Below are 22,547 nucleotides of genomic sequence, written 5' to 3' on the forward strand. Positions count from 1 at the left end.
AACTGCCCAAAAGATCATAAAATTCCTAATTATAGGGAAGGGAAAGGTTGAAAAAAAACTTGCAGAGAAAGAGGGAGAGAAAGGAGGAGGAGGAGGAGGAGGAGGAGGACGACGACGACGACGACGACGACGACGACGACGACGACGACGACGACGACGAGGAGACGACGCACATTATCCTTTTCTTAAGAACTAATCCAAACAGGTCTGACAATGACCTGGACCGTGAAATGCCCCAGTGGGGAAGTTGTCGACTCTAGAGACTTAAGAAATAGCAAAAAGCCTATCTAAAATATACATGGGCGCAATGGTCCCTTTGGCTAATGTCCACTCTTACAACTTGAGAATATGCTCTACACACAATGGTCCTTTGGTCAGTGGCAAAAAAAGTATTTCTGAAAGTGTTTCGCTCCACTCTGTAATACACCCCACCTCTCTTCTACACCACGCTCTGCGTGTCTTGTCTGAATCTTTCAGTGAACATCACAGGAACACTGACCTCAGAAAGGGTAGTTCAGGAAGACATGAGGCAAACAACAGTAGGAAAAGGAGGGGCAACAGACGTAAGCTTCAGTAGAGATGGGAGGGAAGGAGCTCTCTTGGCTACATGCGGGTCGTTAAACATCCTAAAGGAAGTTCTTGCCTAGATAGGTCTAGCGCAGCATGTCCCAGGCAAATGGAACCATGGTGCCCATATACATTTCTTCTTCAAATGGAACCATGGGGCCCACATACATTTCAGGTAGGTTTGTTGCTATTCTTAAGTCTTTAGAATGAACAACTTCCCAAATGGGGCATTTCCCTGTCCAGGGGATTAACCAACCCATTTGGATTAACTCTTAACATTGGAGTAGAGCTGGCTACTCCATTTCTAGCTTACTTGCTAGCTATCAGCCAAAGACATCAGTGTCTTTCCACAATAGGCCTCATCACATAGCTAGCTAGTCATAAGATTCATCTGACAGAGATGGAGGTGATGTTTATGCTTTGGGTTTTGTTGTTGTTGCTGCTGGGTGTTTGTTTGTTTGTTTTTCTATAGACCAAGCTAGTCTAAAACTCAAGGCAATTCTCCTGCCTCAGCCTCACAAGTACTGGGATTACAGGCTAGGCCACAAAAGTGACTTTATTTTTTATTTCAAATTTTATTATTTAAAAATATATATATATACATACATATACATATATATATACATATACACATATATATGTGTGTATATATATCATACACCAAAATTAATCTGATCCAAAAACTACAGAACTCAGTGAACACCCAGTTAGAGCAGCCTTTTGAAACAGGAGCTGTGGACCTTCATTTAGATTTGATTCTCTCACCATCAAATACATTTTTATGCATGTACCCATCATCAAATATGGGAAGTCCATGAGTAAGAACTAGAAACACAATTCTATACTTTTTCATAAGTCATGTTCATTATTGAATTCAAACCTTCTGCATCTCCTAATATTTAGCCATGTTTGTTAACTTGTTACACTATACCCCATTAATATTTGCATATATATGTGTGTGTATATACATATATACATATATACACACATACTATATTATTGGCTAGATTCTATACATGGGAGAGAACACATGGTTGTTTTCTTTCTAAGACTGTGTGATCTCACTTAATAGTAAACATTCTAAGACCATCCAATTTCCTGTAAACTAATTTTTTTTTTTTTTGGTTTGGTTGGGTTTTTTTGTTTTTTTGAGACAGGGTTTCTCTGTGTAGCCCAGGCTGTCCTGGAACTCACTCTGTAGACCAGGCTGACCTCGAACTCAGAAATCTACCTGCCTCTGCCTCCCAAGTGCTAGGATTAAAGGCGTGCGCCACCAGCAAATTAACTTTTTTATAATCGCTTTTAGAATTGTCGTTTTATCATTTCTGTTACATGCTCCCAGTAACCAGGTTATGAATACCACAGAGTATTGACCACCAGAGAAAGCTTAGAGACTGGTTTCACAGATGGGCTCAATAGTAACCAAACATCAGGCTGAACTTCCCTGTGAGGGCAGAAAATTTTTCAGACATGTAGTTTAAAGTCTTTTTTAAAAAAACAAAAACAAACCTTTCTGGAAATGAACAGGAAGAAACACCAGAATGAATAGATGGGAATAGAGGCACCTGGGAAATGCCAATCATCCACAGTAGGCAAAGAAGTCAACATCATGTCCAAGAAGCTGCTATCTGGAGACGAGACAGAGCACCTCCTCCCTCTGAACATCCTCCTCTGCAGGCAAATGAGGAACCTGGAACGCACTGGAAGCACCAACAGTGTGCAGTGTTCTTCCCAGTGTACTTTCCTGAACTCATCTTGTTCTCCCAGCAAGGAGCAAAGCTTATTTGGAAGAGCCTTTGGCACTGTTACAAATAGACTGGGTTCTCACACAACAGCAGCAAATTCTCAGGTCTGATCTCTGAAGATCTGGTTAATGTGTTTAGCAAGTGACTGGCTCTTGCCTGGGGCCTCTTGTGAAATATGCTTTCCTGTCTGGTAACCATCATGCTTTGAGAGTCGGAACAAAGTAAACCTGGGACTGAACAACTAAGTCAGTTTCAACTTACACACTGAAAACTCTCTTCCTTTCTGGGTCTTTTTATTTGGACCTCTGACAGAGAGACAGTGGTTTGTGAGGAAATAAACTCCCAGTGAGTAAATTCAGGCAAGTCATTAAATAAATCATCCCCTGGCCTAACCAGAGCTTTGCTGCATGGTTCCAAGCTATACCCATCATGTAATACGAATACTGCCTAAAGCTAACCCAAGAAACCCTACATGTTCAACCTTCAAAATACACCAGACTCACTCTGTCTGGTACTATCACCTCCGGAGAGGATCTGGCAGGCCTTGCCCTTCCCTCCATTCCCTCTGCCTTGCTCAAAACTGTTAGATTACATTCTTAAAGCTAGCCACCAAGGTCTGTTCCCTTATTTGGCCACTTCCTCCTCCTGAGGCTGACCACCAAAGTGCAGCTATGAAAACATTAAAGTCCAAAAATCAAAGGTCCTCTTTTGGCTGCCCTAATTAATATGTTCAAACAAAATTAACCAACTCATCCTAACTTTTTCCTTTATAAACTGCCCCCAATCTCCCTCACCCCTTTTCTCCCTCATCCTCTACCTCCTGTCTTTGTCTCTTATTCCCTGCCCTTTGTCCCTCTGGAACAAATACATGTCCTTTGTTCTGAGAACTTGGTCTTGGTGTGTCTGTGCCAATACTGGTCCTTTTAACCTCTTCCCTACATTGCTGTAGCAATCTATTAGCTAACCTCTACTTCTCTCCTTTCCTGTGTTTTCACTCTAAAAACTTCACATACAGAGTGGCACCTGTAAAATGTAGATCGTCTCTGCTCCTTCTGAAAACACGCTGTCTTGGTTAGAATTTGTCAGCTTGACACAAGCTAGAGCCATCTAAGAAAAGGAGCTTTACAGCTGAGCCATCTCTCCAGTCCAGGGCATTTTCTTAATGATTGATATGAAAGGGCTCAGCACACCGTGAATGGTGCCATCGCTAGACAGGCAGCCCTGGGTTATTTAAGATAGCAGTCTGAGCAAGCTCACAAGCAGCATTACATACTCTCGGCTTCAGTTCCTGGCTCCAGGTTCCTACCCTGCTTGAGATCCTATTTTGGCCTCAACTGATGATGGACTGTGACCCACTAGTCAAATCAAACCTTTCCTCCCGAGTTGGTTTTCGTCATGGTGTTTATCATAGCCACAGAGAGCAAGCAAAGACACATGGAATGGTCTCCAAGTCCCATAGAGCAGTATCTTAAATGCTTTTCAAGATCCCACAAACGCTGCCGTCAATTTTCCTGTGCCTCATTCCCCAGGGCTCTTCCCCAGTTACCCTGTAACAGTACACTGACCTCCTGGCTACTGCTGCTCTGGGCCTCTGAGACTTGACACAATCTTTCCCTGTTATCTACTTCTCTCAACCTCTACTTTCTCCCATCTTTGCTCAAATCTAATCTTTTCAGGAAACTTACCTTGTCACTCTATGTAAAATTTTTGCGGCTCCTTCCTTCTTTCCTTTTTTTTTCCCCTTTACCTTCTGTAGAAAAAAAAAAAAAGAATTGCTTAAAAACAAAAGGATATTTTTCTGGGTCAGAGTCATCATGAGCTCAGAGAGTTGGCAGAACAGAGACTGTCTGTCCATGGGATTGTCGTCTGAGAGCCGTCATCCTGGAAGCCAGGATCCTACCCTAACTAAACAGCTTAAAAGCAGCTGTTAGAGCGACAAAGTTTGGAGCTGGGATGAAGGGATGGACTATCCAGAGAGGACCCCATTCGGAGTCCATCCCATCATCAGCCACCAAACCTAGATACTAATGCTCATGCTCATGCCGGCAAGATACTGCTGAAGGGNCCCTGATATTGTGGCCTCTTGTGAGGCTACGCCAGTGCCTGGTAAACACCGAAATGGATGATCACAGCCAGCTACTGGATGGAACACAGGGTCCCCAATGCAGGAACTAGAGAAAGTACCCAAGTACCTGAAGGGGGCTGCAACCCTGTAGGTGGAACAACAACAGGAACTAACTAGTACCCCCTGGGTTTGTGTTTCTAGCTGCATTTGTAGCAGAAGATGACCTAATCGGCCATCAGTGGGAATAGAGGCTCCTTGGTCTTCCAAACTCCATATGACCTAGCACAAGGCAAGGCCTGGGCCAAGTAGTGGGAGTGGGTGGGTAGGGGAACAGAGGTGGGGGGAGGGGTATGGGAATCTTTCGGGATAGCATTTGAAATGTAAATAAAGAAAATAATAATAATAATAAAAAAAAAGATTAAAAAAAAAAAAAAAAAAGCAGCTGTTAGACAGCAATGACCACAGTTAGCCTGAAAGAGGGTGCTGAACCCACATCCCTGCTACCTCGACAGAACACAGAGGAAGCATCCTCAGGTCCTACAGAATTGGCTCTAGGGTCCTGTTAGTCTATCAAGAAGCAGCAGCATGACGGGGAAACCCTCAGTGAGACTATACAGGTGTGCCTGAGAAAGTCCTGCTGCAGACAAAGCGAGGACACTCTAGAAATGTGTGACACATGTGCTCACAAACTTCCATGGCAAAACCAACAGGCTCTCTGTGGTCACTGGCTTTCTCTTGTATCGGTTTGATTTACTTTTCCTTTTTAAGTGTTAAAAGAGAAACTACGGGGCTGGAGGGATGGCTCAGCAGTTAAGAGCTCTGACTGCTCTTCCAGAAGTCCTGAGTTCAATTCCCAGCAACCACTTGGTGGCTCACAACCATCTGTAATGGGATCTGATGCCCTGTTCTGGTGTGTCTGAAGACAGCAACCATGGTCTCATATACATTAAATAAATAAATAAATAAATAAATAAATAAATAAATAAATAAATCTTTTAAAAAAAGAAACTAGGTTTTCCTAGTTTTCTTCTGTTGTAGACATCAATTAGCTAATTGCTATGAATTGGGAAGTTGTGTTTATGGAGTTAGAAAACAAAAACTGTAACAAGGAAGCCTCTGGGAAGCAAGTATGGCACACATCTCTAAACCAGCATTTCAGAGGCAAAAAGATCCTAAGTTTGAGACCAGCCTAGACTACAGGAGAGATTCTGTCTAAAAAACCAACTAACCCATGGAAATGTCCTTCTGCTCTGAGCTTTTATTATTTTTTTTAATCTGAAAAATACAGGAATGAGGATTGGAATCCTGTTAGTTCATGTTCATTCTTAGTCACATCCAGAAGACCAGAGTGGGTACCTACCAACTCCAACTTCAGGGCCAATGCACCCACTGCCTGAGCCTGTGAGGCCTGAGTCTGTGCAGCCTGAGCCTATCGCTGAAGCAGCTGGCCCTGCGGGGCTTCAGACACGCAGCCAGCTGTCTTCTGGACCTGTTCCTCTCTCTGCTCCTTTACCTGGGCCTGAGCTTCACCAGTGCTTAGAGCTCATGCTAGCTGCCACCTAAACTCAGGGCGCCCCACCGTTGGCAACTGCTATGGAAACTCCAGCCTGTCAAAATGGAAACCGCCAGTCACTATAGGCAACCAGGAGAGCATTGGGGAAAAAAAAAGATGAGTTGCCTTCTGCTTTGTGGGGTTTCATGTCTACATCCCTGTCAGACAATGTTAGTGCTTTTGGTAGTATTTGCATGTGATGTGTTCAGAGGCTAAAGTCATCAAATACAATTTACTGTATATCTGCTCTGGCTCAAGCCCTTTGTCAGGCATCCACAGAGCTCATGCTTTAGAAAGAAGACGTGTCTGTTTTTAAAATATGCCACGTGCAAGTTGCTCTAACAGACCACAGTTGTAGGAAAAGGGAAAGCATGGCCAACCCTGCTATTTTAGTGTTTGGGAAGTTTTCATAAAGGAAAATACCCTAAAACTAACAAACAGATGAAAAGTTCCTGATTGAGGAAACTGCACTTACAGGGTCCCAAAGGGATAGAAGGACCAATATTCCTGGGTCAGAGTTAGGAGTTACATAGGGGGCTGGAGAGATGGCTCAGTGGTTAAGAGCACTGACTGCTCTTCCAAAGGTCCTGAGTTCAAATCCCAGCAACCACATGGTGGCTCACAACCATCTGTAATGAAATCTGCCACCCTCTTCTGGAGTGTCTGAAGACAACAACAGTGTACTTACATATAATAAATAAATATTAAAAAAAAAAAAGAGTTACATAGGACTTGAAAGCAGGGTGAGGTTTAAGGATACGAGGCCAAAGAGGCAGACAGGTCTCTGATCCTGAAATGCTTATGCATTACCCTAAGAGTTTGGGGGTGGGAGGGGGGTTGCCTTATAGGTGACAGAGAGGTCAAGGAAGACAAACAAATAGGATTGAAATGTGAGTTTTAGAAAGACCAGTCTATCTCAATGTCTATTTTGTTTTCGTTTTGAGGCAAGGTCATACTATCTCGCTCTGTTGGGCCTGGCACTGGAATACTGACCGCACTACAGAGATCTTGCTGTCTCTGCCTCCCCAGGACAGCACCATGCCAGCCCGACCAGGCTCAATGCAGAGGACAGACTGGGTGGCTGCTGAGAGAAAGCCTGGGAGGAAAACAGTACCACTCTGAACTAAGACAGTTGCTGAGAGAAGGAAGAGAGATAAAAGTTAGAACTATTTAGAAAGTTAAAAAAAAAATCAAAAAAAGGAGGAGCCCCCAAGGAAGCGCCCAGGGTTTTGGCTAAAGAGGGCAGGTGCTAGTAAAACTCTGGCAGCACTCAGAGGTTGGGAGCATGTGAGGAACATATGCTGTGAGAGAAAATATTCCCAGTTCAGGATCCGGAGAAGGTTTGCTAGGATGGCAGCGTGCCTGCAGCCTTTTGCCGTGTTTACATTTGGGAATCAGAGTTTAGGCAACAGCGCCATGCTTCCTGGGAGAGGCTCCCAGAAGGGCCAGGAGTGGCTAGCTGTCGAGACATGGCTTTTTACTTTCCCTTCCGTGGACTGGCTGTGAAGTTCTGATGAGACTGCAGACTCTACAGAGGAAAGCGATATTTGTGTACCTTTGGAACAGGAAGCCCCACGTGGGGAAGGCAGCCCTGGCAAATGGCCAGCCACAGTTGGCACAGTTCCTGGGGTCTCAGAGATTCCTTGGGAGCTGACTGGGCCAAAGCCTACCTCCAAGCTCTTTCTGTTGTTACTGTGAACTTGTTCTGAAACATTTCTGAGAGGAAATCACAATAGGATCTCCCCATTGGGGGGGGTTGGAAATGTTCTTATGTGCCTAGCACGTCACAGTTCACAAAGTGCTCTTACACTCATGCTAACTTTTTTTCCCCACCAAGACAAGTCGTATTCTTCTCAACCTATATGTTCTCAAACTAGACTTGGAGTTATAAATGGATTTTTTTTTCCCAAAAGTGCATAGCCAGGGAATACCAAAACCACTGACCCAGATTAGAAATTTTACGTTGGCAAAACAATAGGGAAACTGGCATCTCCTACAGTCTGGGTAAGGATACACGTTGAGCTGGCTTTGCACATGCTCTCAGTATTTTATGAGTGTGGTTAGCCTTTCCTCTAGCTGGCAGTGCTGCCTCTGGGTCCCTGTGCTAACCCAGTACTCACCCTAAAAAGGCAAAGCTCAACGTGAACCCAACATCAAAATGTGACCCCAGTGGCCTTAGTGAAGGGTAAAAGCACTATGAGGCCACGATACAGGCTGCTCATCACTGTGCAAAGACGACCTCAGCCTGCTAGAACCCTCTAAGGGACAAAGAATCCTGAAGGGTGGAGGAGGGAGCGCTCACAGGCTCTAACCTACGCGAGTTCCTCCGCAGAATGTTAACTCATACTTTCTGGCTGACCAAACGGGTTCCCAGAAGTATTCCCAAAATGTATTCACATATCAGCTATGTAGTTAATAATAAGGTTAGTGGTGACCTGGGACTGACAACGGTGCTGTCATTGGAACACAGATCTCTGAAGTTAACTCCAATTTTCAGACTCTGGAAGCTATAGTGCTATAGTACTGGAGTTAACAAGAACAGTCCAGACCCCTTGGGAGATTCAACAGAAACCTATCAAGAAATTGATCAAGGTATGTTGATTCTCTGCCATGAGGGACTTTCCTTATTCCATAGCACAATGACCTCATAATGCTCGATATTCTGCAGTGCTAACAGACGACAGCAGAGAAGGCTCTCTGCCTAATGTCAAGCCCAAAGTCAGAAAAACAAAACAAAACAAAAACAACAACAAAAAAACCAAGGGATTATCAAAACCCAGTTCTTCTCAACTGTAATAGGTGTAGGATTCACAAGGGAACCTGCTGTAAAGTTAAAGTCCTGCCTAGAAATTTATATGGATTCTGCTGTCAGAATCTATGTAAGTAAACCTAGATTTCCCATTTTAAATCCCTAAGGCAATTCCTCTGGTGATACAAAACCACACTTAAAAAACACTGGCTGGCTCTGGTCCTAGACCCTGAGCCCTGAGAGGGGAGAATGTGTCTCTATCCAGAAAAGGAGACTTAAATTCACTAAAAACAAAAGGTGATAAGCCATGATAATCAATGGGGCCAATGGATTCATTAACATGTTAAAAAAACTGCAAATTATCTGGATAATAATATACTTTCTCCTATGAGCGAATCGCATCTATGAAACTAATCTAGTGCCAGGCTGTTTTCCTGGCAAACAAAAGTAAACAGCCTTTGAATTTTCTAACTCAGGTAGCCTACTAAGAATCATATCTGCTCTGGACTTTTGCTTTCTGAATAAAATCCCTCCAACCTTAGAAAAAGAGTGTGATTTAATAAATTTTAGATTTAAACTATTAACGTGGAACTATTTATAATATACATTAAATGCTGTATAACTGGAAAGCATTTTATAAAGTAAACTATTACCTTCTTAGAAAATGTGCTGAAGGCATTCCACACGGGGGTAATGTGTGCAAGCCCTGGAATAAACGTAAGAGCAAACGGGAAACAAATCGCTGTGCTTCCCTAAGCCCAGGGCTCCTGCTCTCTAAAACAGAAATAATGCTACTATCTACCTTTGAGGTTTCATGGCAATTGAAGCAGTGGTATGTTTTGCATTTCGTCTACTTCCACTCTCAATGTTTATAGAAGGGTTGTCTTTCTGCTCCCATCACTGGCTCTAATGTCAGACACTTAATCCACTACACAAACACATGGTGGCAGACAACGTGAGCCTGGCTCTGGGTGGTATTTTGGGGCTTCACATCTCAGCCTTGATGGACACACAGAATACAGATGGCCCTTGACAACTTGGTGTACTGCCTCCTGTCTTCCACCATTGATAATACATGTTCACAGTATATAGATTCATCGCTAACTCTTCATACTTAAAAATGAGTCGTACCTCCCATGCTAGGAGCTTACTATTATTTCAAAAGAGAGAACCTATGTTTCAAGGGGTCTGTGGCAAGGTCGTCGGAAGAATGTGTTGCAGTAACTCGGCTTTCCAGAATGGAATTCTGCCCTGGAAGCTGGGGCAGGAAGAGGCCTTTGTACAAAACAACGAACAGCAGCCTTACTTTCTGGATGATACAAAGAAGAGCACTGAGCCTGTCTGGACTTGGACTTGCGCAGAGCATCCCATAGGGCCATAGCAGTCAAGGCTCCCGGAAACGAGGAGGGTGGGACTGAAACCTGAGGTGCGCACGCGCACTTAGACCGCAAAGTCCCTCTGGGTCGGTTTCGCTTACGTCAACGTCTACGTAAAGGACGTAGGGGACGCGGGGAGGGAAACGCCGGGCTGTGTCACGTGACGGGTGCGCCGGGCGTTGGCTCCTCCCTCACCAAGATGGCGTCCCTGCTGCAGTCGGAGCGGGTTCTCTATCTCGTCCAAGGAGAAAAAAAGGTTCGGGCCCCGCTCTCACAGCTCTACTTCTGCCGCTACTGCAGTGAGCTTCGATCGCTGGAATGTGTGTCGCACGAGGTAACTGGGCCGTCCCGCGGGGGACTGCGCGCCGGGGCGGGGGTGCTCATCCCAGTCACTGCGGCTGGCGGGAAGTTCCGCCGGGAGAGGCGGGGAAACCGTGTGTCTAGCTTGCTGACTGGCCAAGGGCCCCATCAGTCGGCTGGATCTGCGATTTCATTTGCTTGTCGATAGTCACTTGGAAAAGGGGGCGGCCCCGGGTGGGGCTGAGGCTGAACAGATCCTCTGTTCTAGAGCTGCCTGTAGCTGGACGATTTGCCCTGGACCCTGCGGTCCCCTGTGAGACTTGGCGAGTGGAGGACTGAGAGATAGATCGGAAGTGTCTAACTCATGTCACTGAAAGGCAGAAGAAACTGTCTTCTTACCATTAAAGGAAGGAGCGTGCAGCCATTCTTGGTCGTGGCCCTCCCTTTGGGGAAGTTCTGACCCTCCTTTTACCAGAACCGGGACCCTGCCCAAACAGCTTGCCCAGTTTCCTGAGCCAGGCCAAGCAAGGACCGAAGCAAGAAGACTGTGATAGGTTGACTTGAGTGGCAAATGCATAGAGCCGTCTGTAGTAAAAAAGAAGCTCAGAGTTCTAGCCACAGACCCAGATGGTCATTGGAGAGGAATTGTTCAGCTTAAAGATTTAAAAAAAAAAAAAAAAAAGGCACCGAATAAATTCCATTTCCTTCTGCAGCTTTTGATAGAAGTTGTCTATCTACTATGCTGCTGGGATTAAAAATGAATAAACCATAAATCCTACTATTGGGAACCTTAGTCTGTTGAAAGCTCATACTAGTAATAGCTGTGTTTATTCTATATTTAACTGTGTGACAGGGGCTTTACGTAATTTTTTCCAGCTAATGAAGATGGAGGCTTGGGTTTGGGAGGCTTGGTGAAGGTTTTGGATAGGGTCGGGGGGTCATCGAGGCAAGGTCTCATGTAGCTCAGGCTAGCCTCAAGATGACTATATAGCCAATGCTGGCCTGTAACTCCTCATTCTCTTGCCTTCACCTTCCAGATGATGAAATTAGAAATGCACACTATCATGTCCAGCTGTTGGCGGTGCATGTTGTTGCAAGAAGGGGGGGGAAAGCTGTATTGTGATGACTCAGGCCCGTAATCCTAACATTTGGGAGGCTAAGGCGCGAGAAGGATTTTAAGTTCAAGGCAAACATGAACTGCATAGTAATTTATAGGACTGTCTAGGCTATAGCGAGATATTCCATCTTGTCTCTCTGGGCTCATGCCCCACCCCCAAAAGTACAGGTTAGGAAGCAAATACAGAATGTTTGTTGTAGATTGCAGAGTCATTTAGAGACGCTGGGAAGACCAGGGTCAGGGACTTAAGATCCCTGGGGGTGGGGAGAAAAGGCATGTGAAAACATGTTCTGTAGTGTCAACCATTTTACACGTGATGCTTATTTTATTGGGGATACTTTCCAAAATATTAAGAATGGTTAAACCAAAGAATGTAAGAAATCCAGTCTTATTCATACATATTTACATATTTGTGTCAGATATGTGATTTTTTTCTTGGATTTTTGCATTAGCACTTTGTGTGATAGCAAGAATTCTATAATTATCAAATAAAATCTCATTACTTAAAATACTTTCTTATATTTTTTTTAAGAGTGGATCTACTATGTAAGACTGTGTTTTGAGTTAAATACAGTAAATAAGATACTTGGGTTGTTCAATTTGTTATTTTTCTAAAAATCTCTAATTTGGGCTCTAAGGAGCTCGCTCAGCAGGCACAGGCTCTCTTGCCACCAAGCCTGCCAGTCTGAGTTAGGTCCAAGGACCTCCATGATGGAAGCAGAGAACCAAACCCTGTGCGTTATCCTCAGCATCCACACATGAGCTGTGGCCCCTGCAGGCTACCTCCCCCATCATGTAGGCACAACATAAATGTAAGACAAGCAAATAGAAATCTCTCACTTGGAGGTTGAGGTGGTAGCATAATCGGTAAAATGCTTACAGATATGAAGACATGAGTTCAGTCCCCAGGATCCTGGAATACACATACTTATAAGCTAGGCTCAGTGACCTGTCACTATTGCAGGCCATCCAACCTAACCTACTTGGTAAGTTACAGGCCAGTGAGAGCCCTGTCTTTTAAAAAGGGAGGCAGGGCGCGGCACTTATGGTTACAGCACCCAAGATTTTTCTCTGTCTGTCCCATATGTGTCTGTGAATGAATGCCACACATATACACAGTAAAAATCATACCTCTGGGGGTTGGAGAGATGGCTCAGTGGTGAAGAGCACTAACTGCTCTTCTGAAGGTCTTGAGTTCAAATCCCAGCAACCATATGGTGGCTCACAACCATCTGTAATGAGATCTGATGCCCCTTTCTGGGGTGTCTGAAGACAGCTACAGTGTACTTACATAAAATAAATAAATAAATCTTAAAAAAAAAAATCAGACCTCTAATTGGCTGGCTATATCTATGGAAACTTTAATAATTCTTAGTAAATATATTAAACTAATGAGAAAACTTGATGTCTTTAAGGGCTACCTCTTTTTAAAGATACCATGTATGAATATTTTGCTTGTATGTATATCTGTGCCCTGTGTGCATGCCTGCTGCCCATGGAGGTCAGAAGAGGGCACACAATGAGCCACCCTGTGGGTGCTTAGAATCCAACCCCAGTCCTCTACAAGAGCAGCAAGTGCCCTTAGTCACAAACCATCCTTCCATTCACAGCTTAAGCCAAACTAGATGGGAGGCTGTTGGTCACAGCTTGACTTTGTAGTCTTAATCGATCACTGCTAAGTTGTAAACAGTACAGGTGTTTTTGTCTCCCCCCCCCCCCCAAAAAAAAAAAAAAAAAAAACACTCCCCTCCTCCCAGTTCAGTGAGGTACCTTTTGGTGCGGTATACCATATTTTAATAATGAGTTTTATTCATTCCTTATTTCTTCATAGGTGGACTCACATTATTGTCCCAGCTGCTTAGAAAACATGCCATCAGCTGAAGCCAAATTAAAAAAGAATAGGTAAGAACAGGATGAATTTTTGTGTTTTCCATTTGTTGTTGGTTTTGAGGATTTTTTTATTGGCTATTTTCTTTATTTACATTTCAAATGTTACCCCCTTTCCAGGTCTTCCCTCTAGAAGCCCCCTATCTTACCCTCCTCCCCCCCCCCNCCTCTATGATGGTGCTCCCCGACCCACCCACCTTACTCCCACCTTCCAGCCCTGTCATTCCCCTACACTGGGGTGGTTTTGAGTATATTGGGGCCGAAACAGGGTCTTATCCCATGGAGGTTACACCACAAGTTGTTTTAAGAATCGGTTAAGGAGCCGGGCATGGTGGCGCACACCTTTAATCCCAGCACTCAGGAGGCAGAGGCAGGCGGATTTCTGAGTTTGAAGCCAGACTGGTCTACAGAGTGAGTTCCAGGACAGCCAGGGCTACACAGAGAAACCCTGTTTCAAAAAAAAAAAAAAAAGGTTAAGGAAACACAACAGGATCAAACAATCCTTTTTTTCATGTTTGAGCATCATCACTGCCTAAGATAACTTTGATCTTATTTTTTAATATAATATCTATATTAAAAGACTTCTAGATTAAGAATTATTTTGAAATTAGCATAGTCCTCTCCCCTTTTGTTAAGAAACAGTATTAGTCACGTCGCCATAGGCTTCTTGCGATTGGACCTGGTTCTTAGACTTTCACTGGTCTTGATGACTTTGAAAGTACTAAGGGATGCTGGGGCAGTATTCATAGAATGCCTTTCATTATTTGTGTGATGTTTTTATAAGTAGACTGGAGAATGGGTGAAAGTGGGGAGTTAGACACCCTTCTCAAAGTTTGTCTGCATTAATTGTTTAGGACTTTCTTCCCTAATCTGCCTCTTTTCTCTATTTAGTCATTCCTCATGAATATTTATTTTCCACATCAGGGGCGATAGTGCTTTATTTTCTTGGTTTTCTCCCTTGAGCGTTGTATCCTAGCGCCACCAGGAACTCTTGTACTTTTCTCCTGAAGCCTTCTAGCCTTGCCTCTATCACTGGGAAAGAGAGTATTGTCTTGTTCCATGAATTTGAGCCTTTTCTTACCAGTGCAGTACTGGAATAAACAGTCCTTTAAGGTATTTTAAGTTTAGCTTATATATTCTTCTGCCTCTAACTAGAATTTGTCATTTCTCAAAGGATCATGGTTCTTTTCAGTGGAGGACATGTAAGAACCATGTCTGGCTGCTAGATGTGTCCATTGCTACTGCTTGTGCCAGGTTTAGTCTGGTGTGAAAATTCTGGTTACCAGCCAGATTCCTATACATCCGTGGATATGAGCCACTGTTATTTCTTTCCTGCTCTAAGAGGTTACTTCTGAGAATCAGACACTGCCTCATATGCTTGCTATACATTAATTTATCACTTCATTTTCTTGTGACTCTGTAAGGTAGATGGAATTACTTCCCTTATTTGAAGACAATAGACAGTGTACAATATTGTACAGATAATATTGTAACAGATAATAGACATCGTATAGACCGCAGGTGAAATCTTGATTCTCTCAGGTTGTAGGAGTCCTAAAAGCACCAGAGCAAATTGGGTGTGGTTGCTCACACTAATCCTATCACTTAGAGCCAGTGGCAGAAGGATCTCAAGTTCAAGACCAGTCTGAACTATATGGACTTTGTTTCAAACAAACAACAGCAAAAAGCACCAGGGTCCAGGGCTCCTAAGGGGCAATGGTCTCTGAGTGCATCTCAGGAGAGCAGAAAGCCCTGCAGCGTGCCCCTTTAAACCACGCCTCGTCCACGGTGGTGTCAGTTTCAGCTCTCTGGCACAGCCATCAAATAGTAATTTTCCAAATCCAGTCTCATAGTTGCTTATGTTGTTGACTCCGTTTTCTATCATACAATGTTTTATCCTCTCTAGCAGCATAACCTATGACCTTTGTCTTTACCTTTAAAATCTTTGTGATTCCTATAGGCATTAAAGGAAACGAGTAGTAAACTCCACCTAGAAATTGGTTTTTCTCTGTAGAGAACTTGGAATTGGGCTCCAGTGTGTCACACACTTTGGTGGGTTTTGTTTTGTTTAAAGTCTTTTGTTGTTGTTCTTGTTGTTGTTGTTTGAGACAGGGTTTCTCTGTATAGCCCTGGCTGTCCTGGAACTCACTCTGAAGATCAGGCTGGCCTCGAACTCAGAAATCTGCCTGCCTGCCTCTGTTTCCCAAGTGCTAGAATTAAAGGCATTTGCCACCACTGCCTGGCTTGTTTAAAGTCTTAAGTGAATATATAGTACTTTTGAGATGTTAAAACTTGGTAAGAGTACCCAGAAAAAAAAATTTTTTTTTTCCTTGAGAGTCTTTGAATTCCTAACATTTGGACCATAGTTTCCTAAACTATGAATTGTGACCATGTGTAGGTTCATGTGACTAGATGGGAGGACTTTTAAAAGTTGACAGTAGTGAAAGGGTTCTGAAACAGAATCTAATTCAGGGTAAAACATGTGATAAATGAGGTATTTGTGGTGGGCCATGCGCACATTGTGCTCTGAGCACAGCCTGTGGACTTGGCAGTCCTGGTGCTACACTAAGTACTGCCTGACACATCAGCTCACAGTGGAGACTAGTGTAGCTTACAACTGCACTTGTTTCAGCACATACACATTTCTGCTAGGACACAAACATATTAGCTTAATCATTGCAAAGACAACATTTTCTACCAGCATTCCTAGCATGTATCAAGTTTTGTTGCTTGTATTGTGTAAGAATGGTTGATTTTATAAGTTAACTTGAGTTTCTGGCTTATGCATTATTATTATTATTATTATTATTATTATTTTAATTATTAAATGGGTTGAGGAAGAGTAAACAAAATCCAGGTGTAAGGAAACCTGCTTCTTTGCAGACCAAAATTGAAAACTTAATATATACACCAAAAAAGATACCAACTCTGAAAAGCATTGATGATTTTCTATCCTGCATTATCAACTATTTAGCAAAGATTTAATTTATTGTGTAAACATAACCAATCACACGTATTAGTATACAAATTTGCTTTTATCTTTAATTGACCAAGCCAGCTCAGTCAGTCAGCAGGGTCTCCAGGGAGGGAGTGAGGGTTAAAAAGAAAAGGACAGTTAGACAACACTGTAGCATGACCCCAGCCAGTGCTGAGGCTGAAGCAGGTTTATTTTTATTTTTTTTCCAGTCTGCTTTTATATCATTCTGGGTACACACAAAGAATATGGTCAGTCCTTAAGGCATAAACAAAGTAGCCAAGGAACAAACAAGACAATAAACAGAGTCCGGACGTTCAGCGACTTAGGATGATCAAGATCCTGAGCCTACTTCCTTGTTACCTCCGTGTCCTGATTCTTACCAAATTCCTAGAAGGCAGGCCCTAAAAGCTCTTCACATGTATAAACAATAAATTGTTTTTAAATTTTTCTTGATCTGTTAGCAGTAAATGTTTTATTTGTATACCTGTTTCACAATAATATATACTAGAGATTATGTAAAAATTTCTTCAGTGAAAGTGCTCAAGAGTAGACAGGTTTAAGAGATCCTGAACTAAACCCATATCTAGCACATAGTGGGTGCTCAATAAATAAGTACCAGCTGAATGAATGGTTGTGTTTATCATGTCACAGATGTGCCAACTGCTTTGACTGTCCTGGATGCATGCACACCCTTTCTACCCGCGCAACAAGTATCTCCACACAGCTTCCCGACGACCCAGCCAAAACTACCATGAAGAAAGCCTATTACTTGGCCTGTGGATTTTGTCGATGGACCTCTAGAGATGTGGGCATGGCAGACAAATCTGTCGGTAAGTGGGTGTACATGAGATTTTGTACTACTGTCAGTGCTGTAATTCAGCTCTGTAACCTGTTGGGCAGTAGAACCTAAGTTCAGAACAGTTGTCATTAAGTTTTCTCTGTACTCATCTCCTCGCATTTATGTATCAAAGTTTGAGGATGCTGTTCCTGTTGTTTTGGTTTGGTGGTGTTTTGGTTTGTTTGTTTTTAACTTTTTTAATGATTTATTTTTATTTCATGTGAATTGATGTTTGCTTACATGTTTGTTGTATGAGGGTGTCAGATCCTTTGGAGTTACAGACAGCTGGGAACTGCCATGTGGGTGCTAGGAATTGAACCTGGGTCCTCTGGAAAAGTAGCCAGTGTTCTAACTACTGAGCTCTCTCTCCAACCCTACATTATAGTTTTTCATCTCAGATAGAGTAATACTATTTAATTTCTTAGAATTGGTAAAGTAGCCTTTATGAGTCTATAACACTTTTCTAGAATCAAATTTAATACCTTTTTTTTTTCTTAAAGTATATTTCTTGGACTAGAGATGTAGCTCAGCTGGTAGAGTGCTTAGGAAGCACTGGGTTCAGTTCCCACACTGCATAACCCAGGAATAGTAGCTTACACCTATAATCCCAGTACTTTGGGGGGTGAGAAAGGGATAACAAAAATTCAGGGTCATTCTTGCCTGCCTGGAGCTCAGAGCCATCCTTGGCTATGTGAAACTCTGCCTCATAAATTTCTTTCTTTTAAATCTGAAATTTAAACATCATGGACAAAATTAAAAGTGAATAACTTAGAAAACCAAGACTCAGAAATAATAGACTAAAGATGACTAACCAAAACTAAAGAGCCTTTATCAATTTTCAAGAGTCAGAAAGAGCACAGTGAAGGAGTTGAACAGTGGATCTCATAACTGAGCATAAAAAAGATCCCGTTAAAAGGTGTTCATCGCCAGGCATGATGGCACACGCCTTTAATCCCAGCACTTGAGAGGAAGAGGCAGGCGGATTTCTGAGTTCGAGGCCAGCCTGGTCTACAGAGTGAGTTCCAGGACAGCCAGGGCTATACAGAGAAACTCTGTCTGGGGAAAAAAAAAAGTGTTCATCTTGGGGGGGGGGGCTCCCCTTTATCAGAGAAGAAAGGGAGAGTAGGTGGGGGAAAAGCTAAGTAAGAGGGGTGCTGGAAGGAGGGGGGCTGGGATGGAGACATAAAGTGAATGAATAAATAAATGGGGGAAGAAGAACAACAAAAAAAGTGTTCATCTTAACTACAGATTATGAAAACACAAGTGAAAACTTTATTCCACAAATATTTTTTTAAATCTGATTTATATCATGTTAGCAAGACATGGTTAATTCTCATATATTACCATCTCCCTAATAAATTAATTTATTTTTACTTTTTGTTTGTTTGTGTGTGTGTGCGCGCGCGCGCGCACGCGCGCGCGCGCCTGTTTGGCAGCCAGGGAACAACTCTCAAAAGTTGGTATTCCCCACCGTGTGAGTTTTGGGACTAACTCAGGTCTTTAGGCTTAGTGCCATGTGCTTTTAATTGCTGAGCCATCTTGCCAAATGTATTTATTTACTTTATTTACTTTTTGAGCCAAGTCTCACTCTGTCTGAAAAGGTTTTATATCTTCTGAAGTTGAAGTTGGTGCTGGAAATCAATCCTGGGTGCTCTGGAAGAGCAGCCAGTGCTCTTAACTGCTAAGCCATCTCTCTAGCTCCAGCAGTTTATTTATATGTTGTCCATATGGGTAGTAGGCCTACATGCACCACATGGGTGCAGTGCCCATGGAGGCTAAAAGAGGCTGTTCTGGAACTGGAGTTACAGATGGTTGAAAGCCTCTACATGATGCTGGGAATTGAGCCAGGGTCCTCTACAAGAGCAACAGTGTTCTCAGCTACTGAACTGTTGCTCTTTTAGTTTGTATTTGTTTTATTTTTGTGACAGTTTCACTCTGTACCAAACTGGTATTAAAGAAATGGTGATTTTTGGATCTGCACCAGGTCATGTGTATATTATGGATTCCAAGTCAGTGATTTTATGGGATTCCTGAGTGTGCAGATGAATGGCTCTCTGATTATTGTATCTTTTCTCGGGCTGTTTTCCTTCTGTTTATTTGTTTTGTCCAATTCTGATGTATTAATTTTGTTTTATCTTATTGTACTTTTTTAAAACATTTTTTTAAAGTAATGGTGATTTTTGTATTCAGTGTCCAGTGTTTCAGAATTATAGGCATGAGTCACCACACCTGACTAGTTTCGATTTTCTTTATATGTCACACATATAGCATCTTTAGCAAAGTGCCTACAGATATCTTTGTCTTTTTTTTTTTTTTTTTTTTTTAAAAAAAATAAAAAAAAATTTCTTTTTTTTTTCTTTTTTTTTTTTTTTTTTTATGTTTTTTTTTTTTTTTTTTTTTTTAGAAACAACAACAAAAAAAGGTCATCTTGCCTCCACTTCTTAAGTACTGGAAGTATAGACACACACTACACTACCATATTTGGTTCCTTTTGCCCACTTAGTGTCGTGTGTGTGCGTGTGTGTGTGTGTTCATACTTTGTACTTTGTTTCCTGTCAAAGAGATTTTAGCCTAATCCACTTTTGAAGGTCTACTTGAATGCTTACAGAAATGCTAGTTTTAGGTTCCCGCCTATTGTCTATTTCTCAGGTAAGTTCTGTACATTTTTTAATGCTCAAGGGTTTTGAGGTTTGTATGGGTTTTGAGTTTGGGGGATTTAGTTCTGTATGTGCATTTCCAATTGCTATAGCACTGCTTATTTAGAATTTGTATCATTCTGCAGATAAGAGCAGGATTTCTAGATTCTACCTGCTTCCTGAGTTGGTTTCCTAACTCTGCCGCTTACTATCCATGCAACTTTAGACCTGTAAGCAGTTCTGAGCTTTGGATTTCTCCTCTATAAAATGGGAGCAGTTAGAGTACTCGACCTCAGAATGTACTGTGAGAACTGAAAGAGGATTATTTCTGGTGCCTGGAACAGACCTTGTGCGGTCATTGCTGTGCTGTTGGTGATCATTAGCACCCTCCCCATGTTTAAAGAAATAAGGATATGCTGTACTTGTGGCCTAGGCCTATAATCATAGCTACTTAGGAAGCTGAGGCTGGAGGATTACACTTGCCTGCGACACAGCAAGGCCAGCTCTGGCAGCTTAACAGGATTACAGGATTGTGTCTTAAACATTTAGAAATAAGACTGATGGGCTGGAGAGATGGCTCAGTGGTTAAGAGCACTGACTGCTCTTCCAGAGGTCCTGAGTTCAAATCCCAGCAACCACATGGTGGCTCACAACCACCTGTAAAGAGATCTGATGCCCTCTTCTGGTGCATCTGAAGAAGCTACAGTGTAATTAAAGACTGATGAGATGGCTCAGTGGGTAGAAACTCTTGCTGCATAAACTTGACTACCTGAGTTATTTAAAAGGCCTGTTCACTGGTGGGCAAAGCCCTAGGTTCATACCCTAGTACAGGAAAGAAAGGGACTTGGGGAGAGTTCTTAGCATGCCAGTCCATAAGGTTTCTGGTGTTCTTTCTTGGAAATTCTGTGCTTTTATGTTTTTACTTTATGGCAACATTTTATGGAAATAAAAAGGTAAATTTACTGTTTAATGTTTATTTTCTAGCTAGTGGTGGTTGGCAAGAACCAGAAAATCCTCATACACAACGAGTAAGTACATGAACATAGGCCTTAGAGGATGAAGCAGGAAGGGGTGGCGGGTGTGGCCCATGCTGAGAACTGCGCCTGTATTTGTGTCCGGGGTTCAGTTACTCACAGAGAAGCACTAAGTCAGTGGCAGTTCTTCTCTGTTACATAAATTAGTGGAGAACACTGTAGTTTTGGTTCTGTGTTCCAGATATATTTCAAAAAGGAATGAAGTGGCTTTTGTTGTTTTCTTCATATAACCAACAATGACTAAAAGTTTCGTTTATTATCAAAAATTCTGGAAATACGAGCATTAGATCTTTCAGCCCTAAAGAAACTGCTAAGTTTGACGTACCCTAGACGTCAAACTATCTGTAGAAGCTATCTGTAGAAGCAGGATGGAGCATTTGTGTACTTGCAGTATGTACTTGCACTTGGCCTCTTAACCTCTGCCTTAGAACAGTGGAAAACTAGAGCTGCTATCAACATGCACACTGTACTGTCAGACTGAAAGCTAAGCAAATGCTGACAGAAAGGATCCAGGGTGAGGAGGCAGAGAAATGGTTTTCTCACATGTGTTAGTGGGTACTATAGGTTAATAAAGGTTTCTTGAATTGTTTGCTGCTACAGAAAAGCATGCATGTATGAACAAGTATTTGTACATATAAGTGTGTGTGAGAGACAGAGAAAGACAGAGAAGAGAATCTTTAGTTTGTCTGACGGGAAAGGGAGAAAACGTCTCCAGGTAAAGTAGAAAAGTACCTATTGCAAATAATGTGAGGGAGAAATTGTGTCTTGTCAACACTTGTTGGGAATTTCAACTATTGAAGTCAGCACGTGAGCACAACGCTGCTGTCTGGAGATGCTAGACACCAACGGGGAAGAACTCAAGCAGGGGAATAACGTGTAGGTGGAGGAAAGTGAGGATAGAGTGTCTGAAGTAGAGTGTAATAGCAGCAAATACAGAAGGAAAGAGGGTTGAGGGTTGTAGGCCAAGACTTTGAGAAGCCTTTAAATGTTTAAAAGCAAGAAGATGACAGGATCATGCTAATGCTTTTTAAACAACTGCATGGGCTGGAGAAATGACTCTGGTGGAAAGCACTGGCTGTTTTCCAAAGTACCTGGGTTCAATTCCTAGTACCTAAGACCTACATAGCAGTTTCAGTTCCAGGGTGTCTGAGTCCGTGTCTCTTGCTGTGATAAAGGCCATATCCAAAAGCAACTTGAGGAGGAAAGGTTTATTTCATCTTAAACTCAAGTCACACTCTATCACTCAGGGAAGTCAAGGCAGGAACTAAAGCAGAACAAGCAGGAACGCTGCTTACTGACTTGTTCTATGGCTTGCCCGCTTTGCTTTCTTACGTACCCAAGGACCACTTGCTTGGGGTGGCTTCTACCCATAGTTGGTGGACCCTTCCCACATCAACTGTTAGTCAAGAAAATGCTCTACAGTGTTGCCTACAGTCAGTCTGATGGAGACAATTCCTCAGTTGTTCTTTTCTAGGATAACTCTAGCTTTTACCAAGTTGACAAAAAATATCCCAACCAGGTCATGCAGGATCCACCACCCTCTTCTGGCCACTACAGGCACTACAGGCACTACACATTTGTGGTACACAGACAGACTTGTAGTCAAGACACTCATATACCTAAAATAAATCTCTTTGTAAAAAAGATGCTGATTTGAAGACAACTTATGTCCTGTTGTAACAAATGATTAAATACCTTTTAGAA

General features: G+C 42.6%; 2 protein-coding genes across 4 annotated transcripts in view; one reads left to right on the forward strand and one right to left on the reverse strand.

The window, feature by feature from the left end:
• Smim3 (small integral membrane protein 3) overlaps positions 1-10,073 on the reverse strand; it is a 52,977-nt gene extending 42,904 nt beyond the window's left edge. The window contains exons 1-2 of the mRNA XM_029547044.1: positions 9,985-10,073; positions 3,998-4,062 (exon numbers count right to left, since the gene is read on the reverse strand). Of these exons, the coding sequence (XP_029402904.1) occupies positions 3,998-4,062; positions 9,985-10,044 (125 nt within the window). The 5' untranslated portion in view covers positions 10,045-10,073. The remainder of the gene's footprint in view (positions 1-3,997; positions 4,063-9,984) is intronic.
• A 123-nt stretch (positions 10,074-10,196) lies between these two features.
• The window catches only part of Dctn4 (dynactin subunit 4), a 29,602-nt gene continuing 17,251 nt past the window's right edge, over positions 10,197-22,547 (forward strand). For 2 of the 3 annotated variants that reach the window (XR_003845281.1, XM_021214293.1), the window contains exons 1-4: positions 10,214-10,388; positions 13,303-13,373; positions 16,987-17,165; positions 20,794-20,837. Coding sequence is in view for 2 of the 3 variants with exons in the window: in XM_021214293.1 (XP_021069952.1) it covers positions 10,254-10,388; positions 13,303-13,373; positions 16,987-17,165; positions 20,794-20,837 (429 nt within the window). In the remaining variant the exon portion in view is untranslated. Of the gene's footprint in view, positions 10,389-13,302; positions 13,374-16,986; positions 17,166-20,793; positions 20,838-22,547 lie in introns of all 3 variants that reach the window. The other variant, XM_021214294.2, reaches the window with a different exon arrangement.

This window comes from Mus pahari, chromosome 15 (assembly GCF_900095145.1).
Source record: "Mus pahari chromosome 15, PAHARI_EIJ_v1.1, whole genome shotgun sequence".
NCBI lineage: Eukaryota > Metazoa > Chordata > Mammalia > Rodentia > Muridae > Mus > Mus pahari.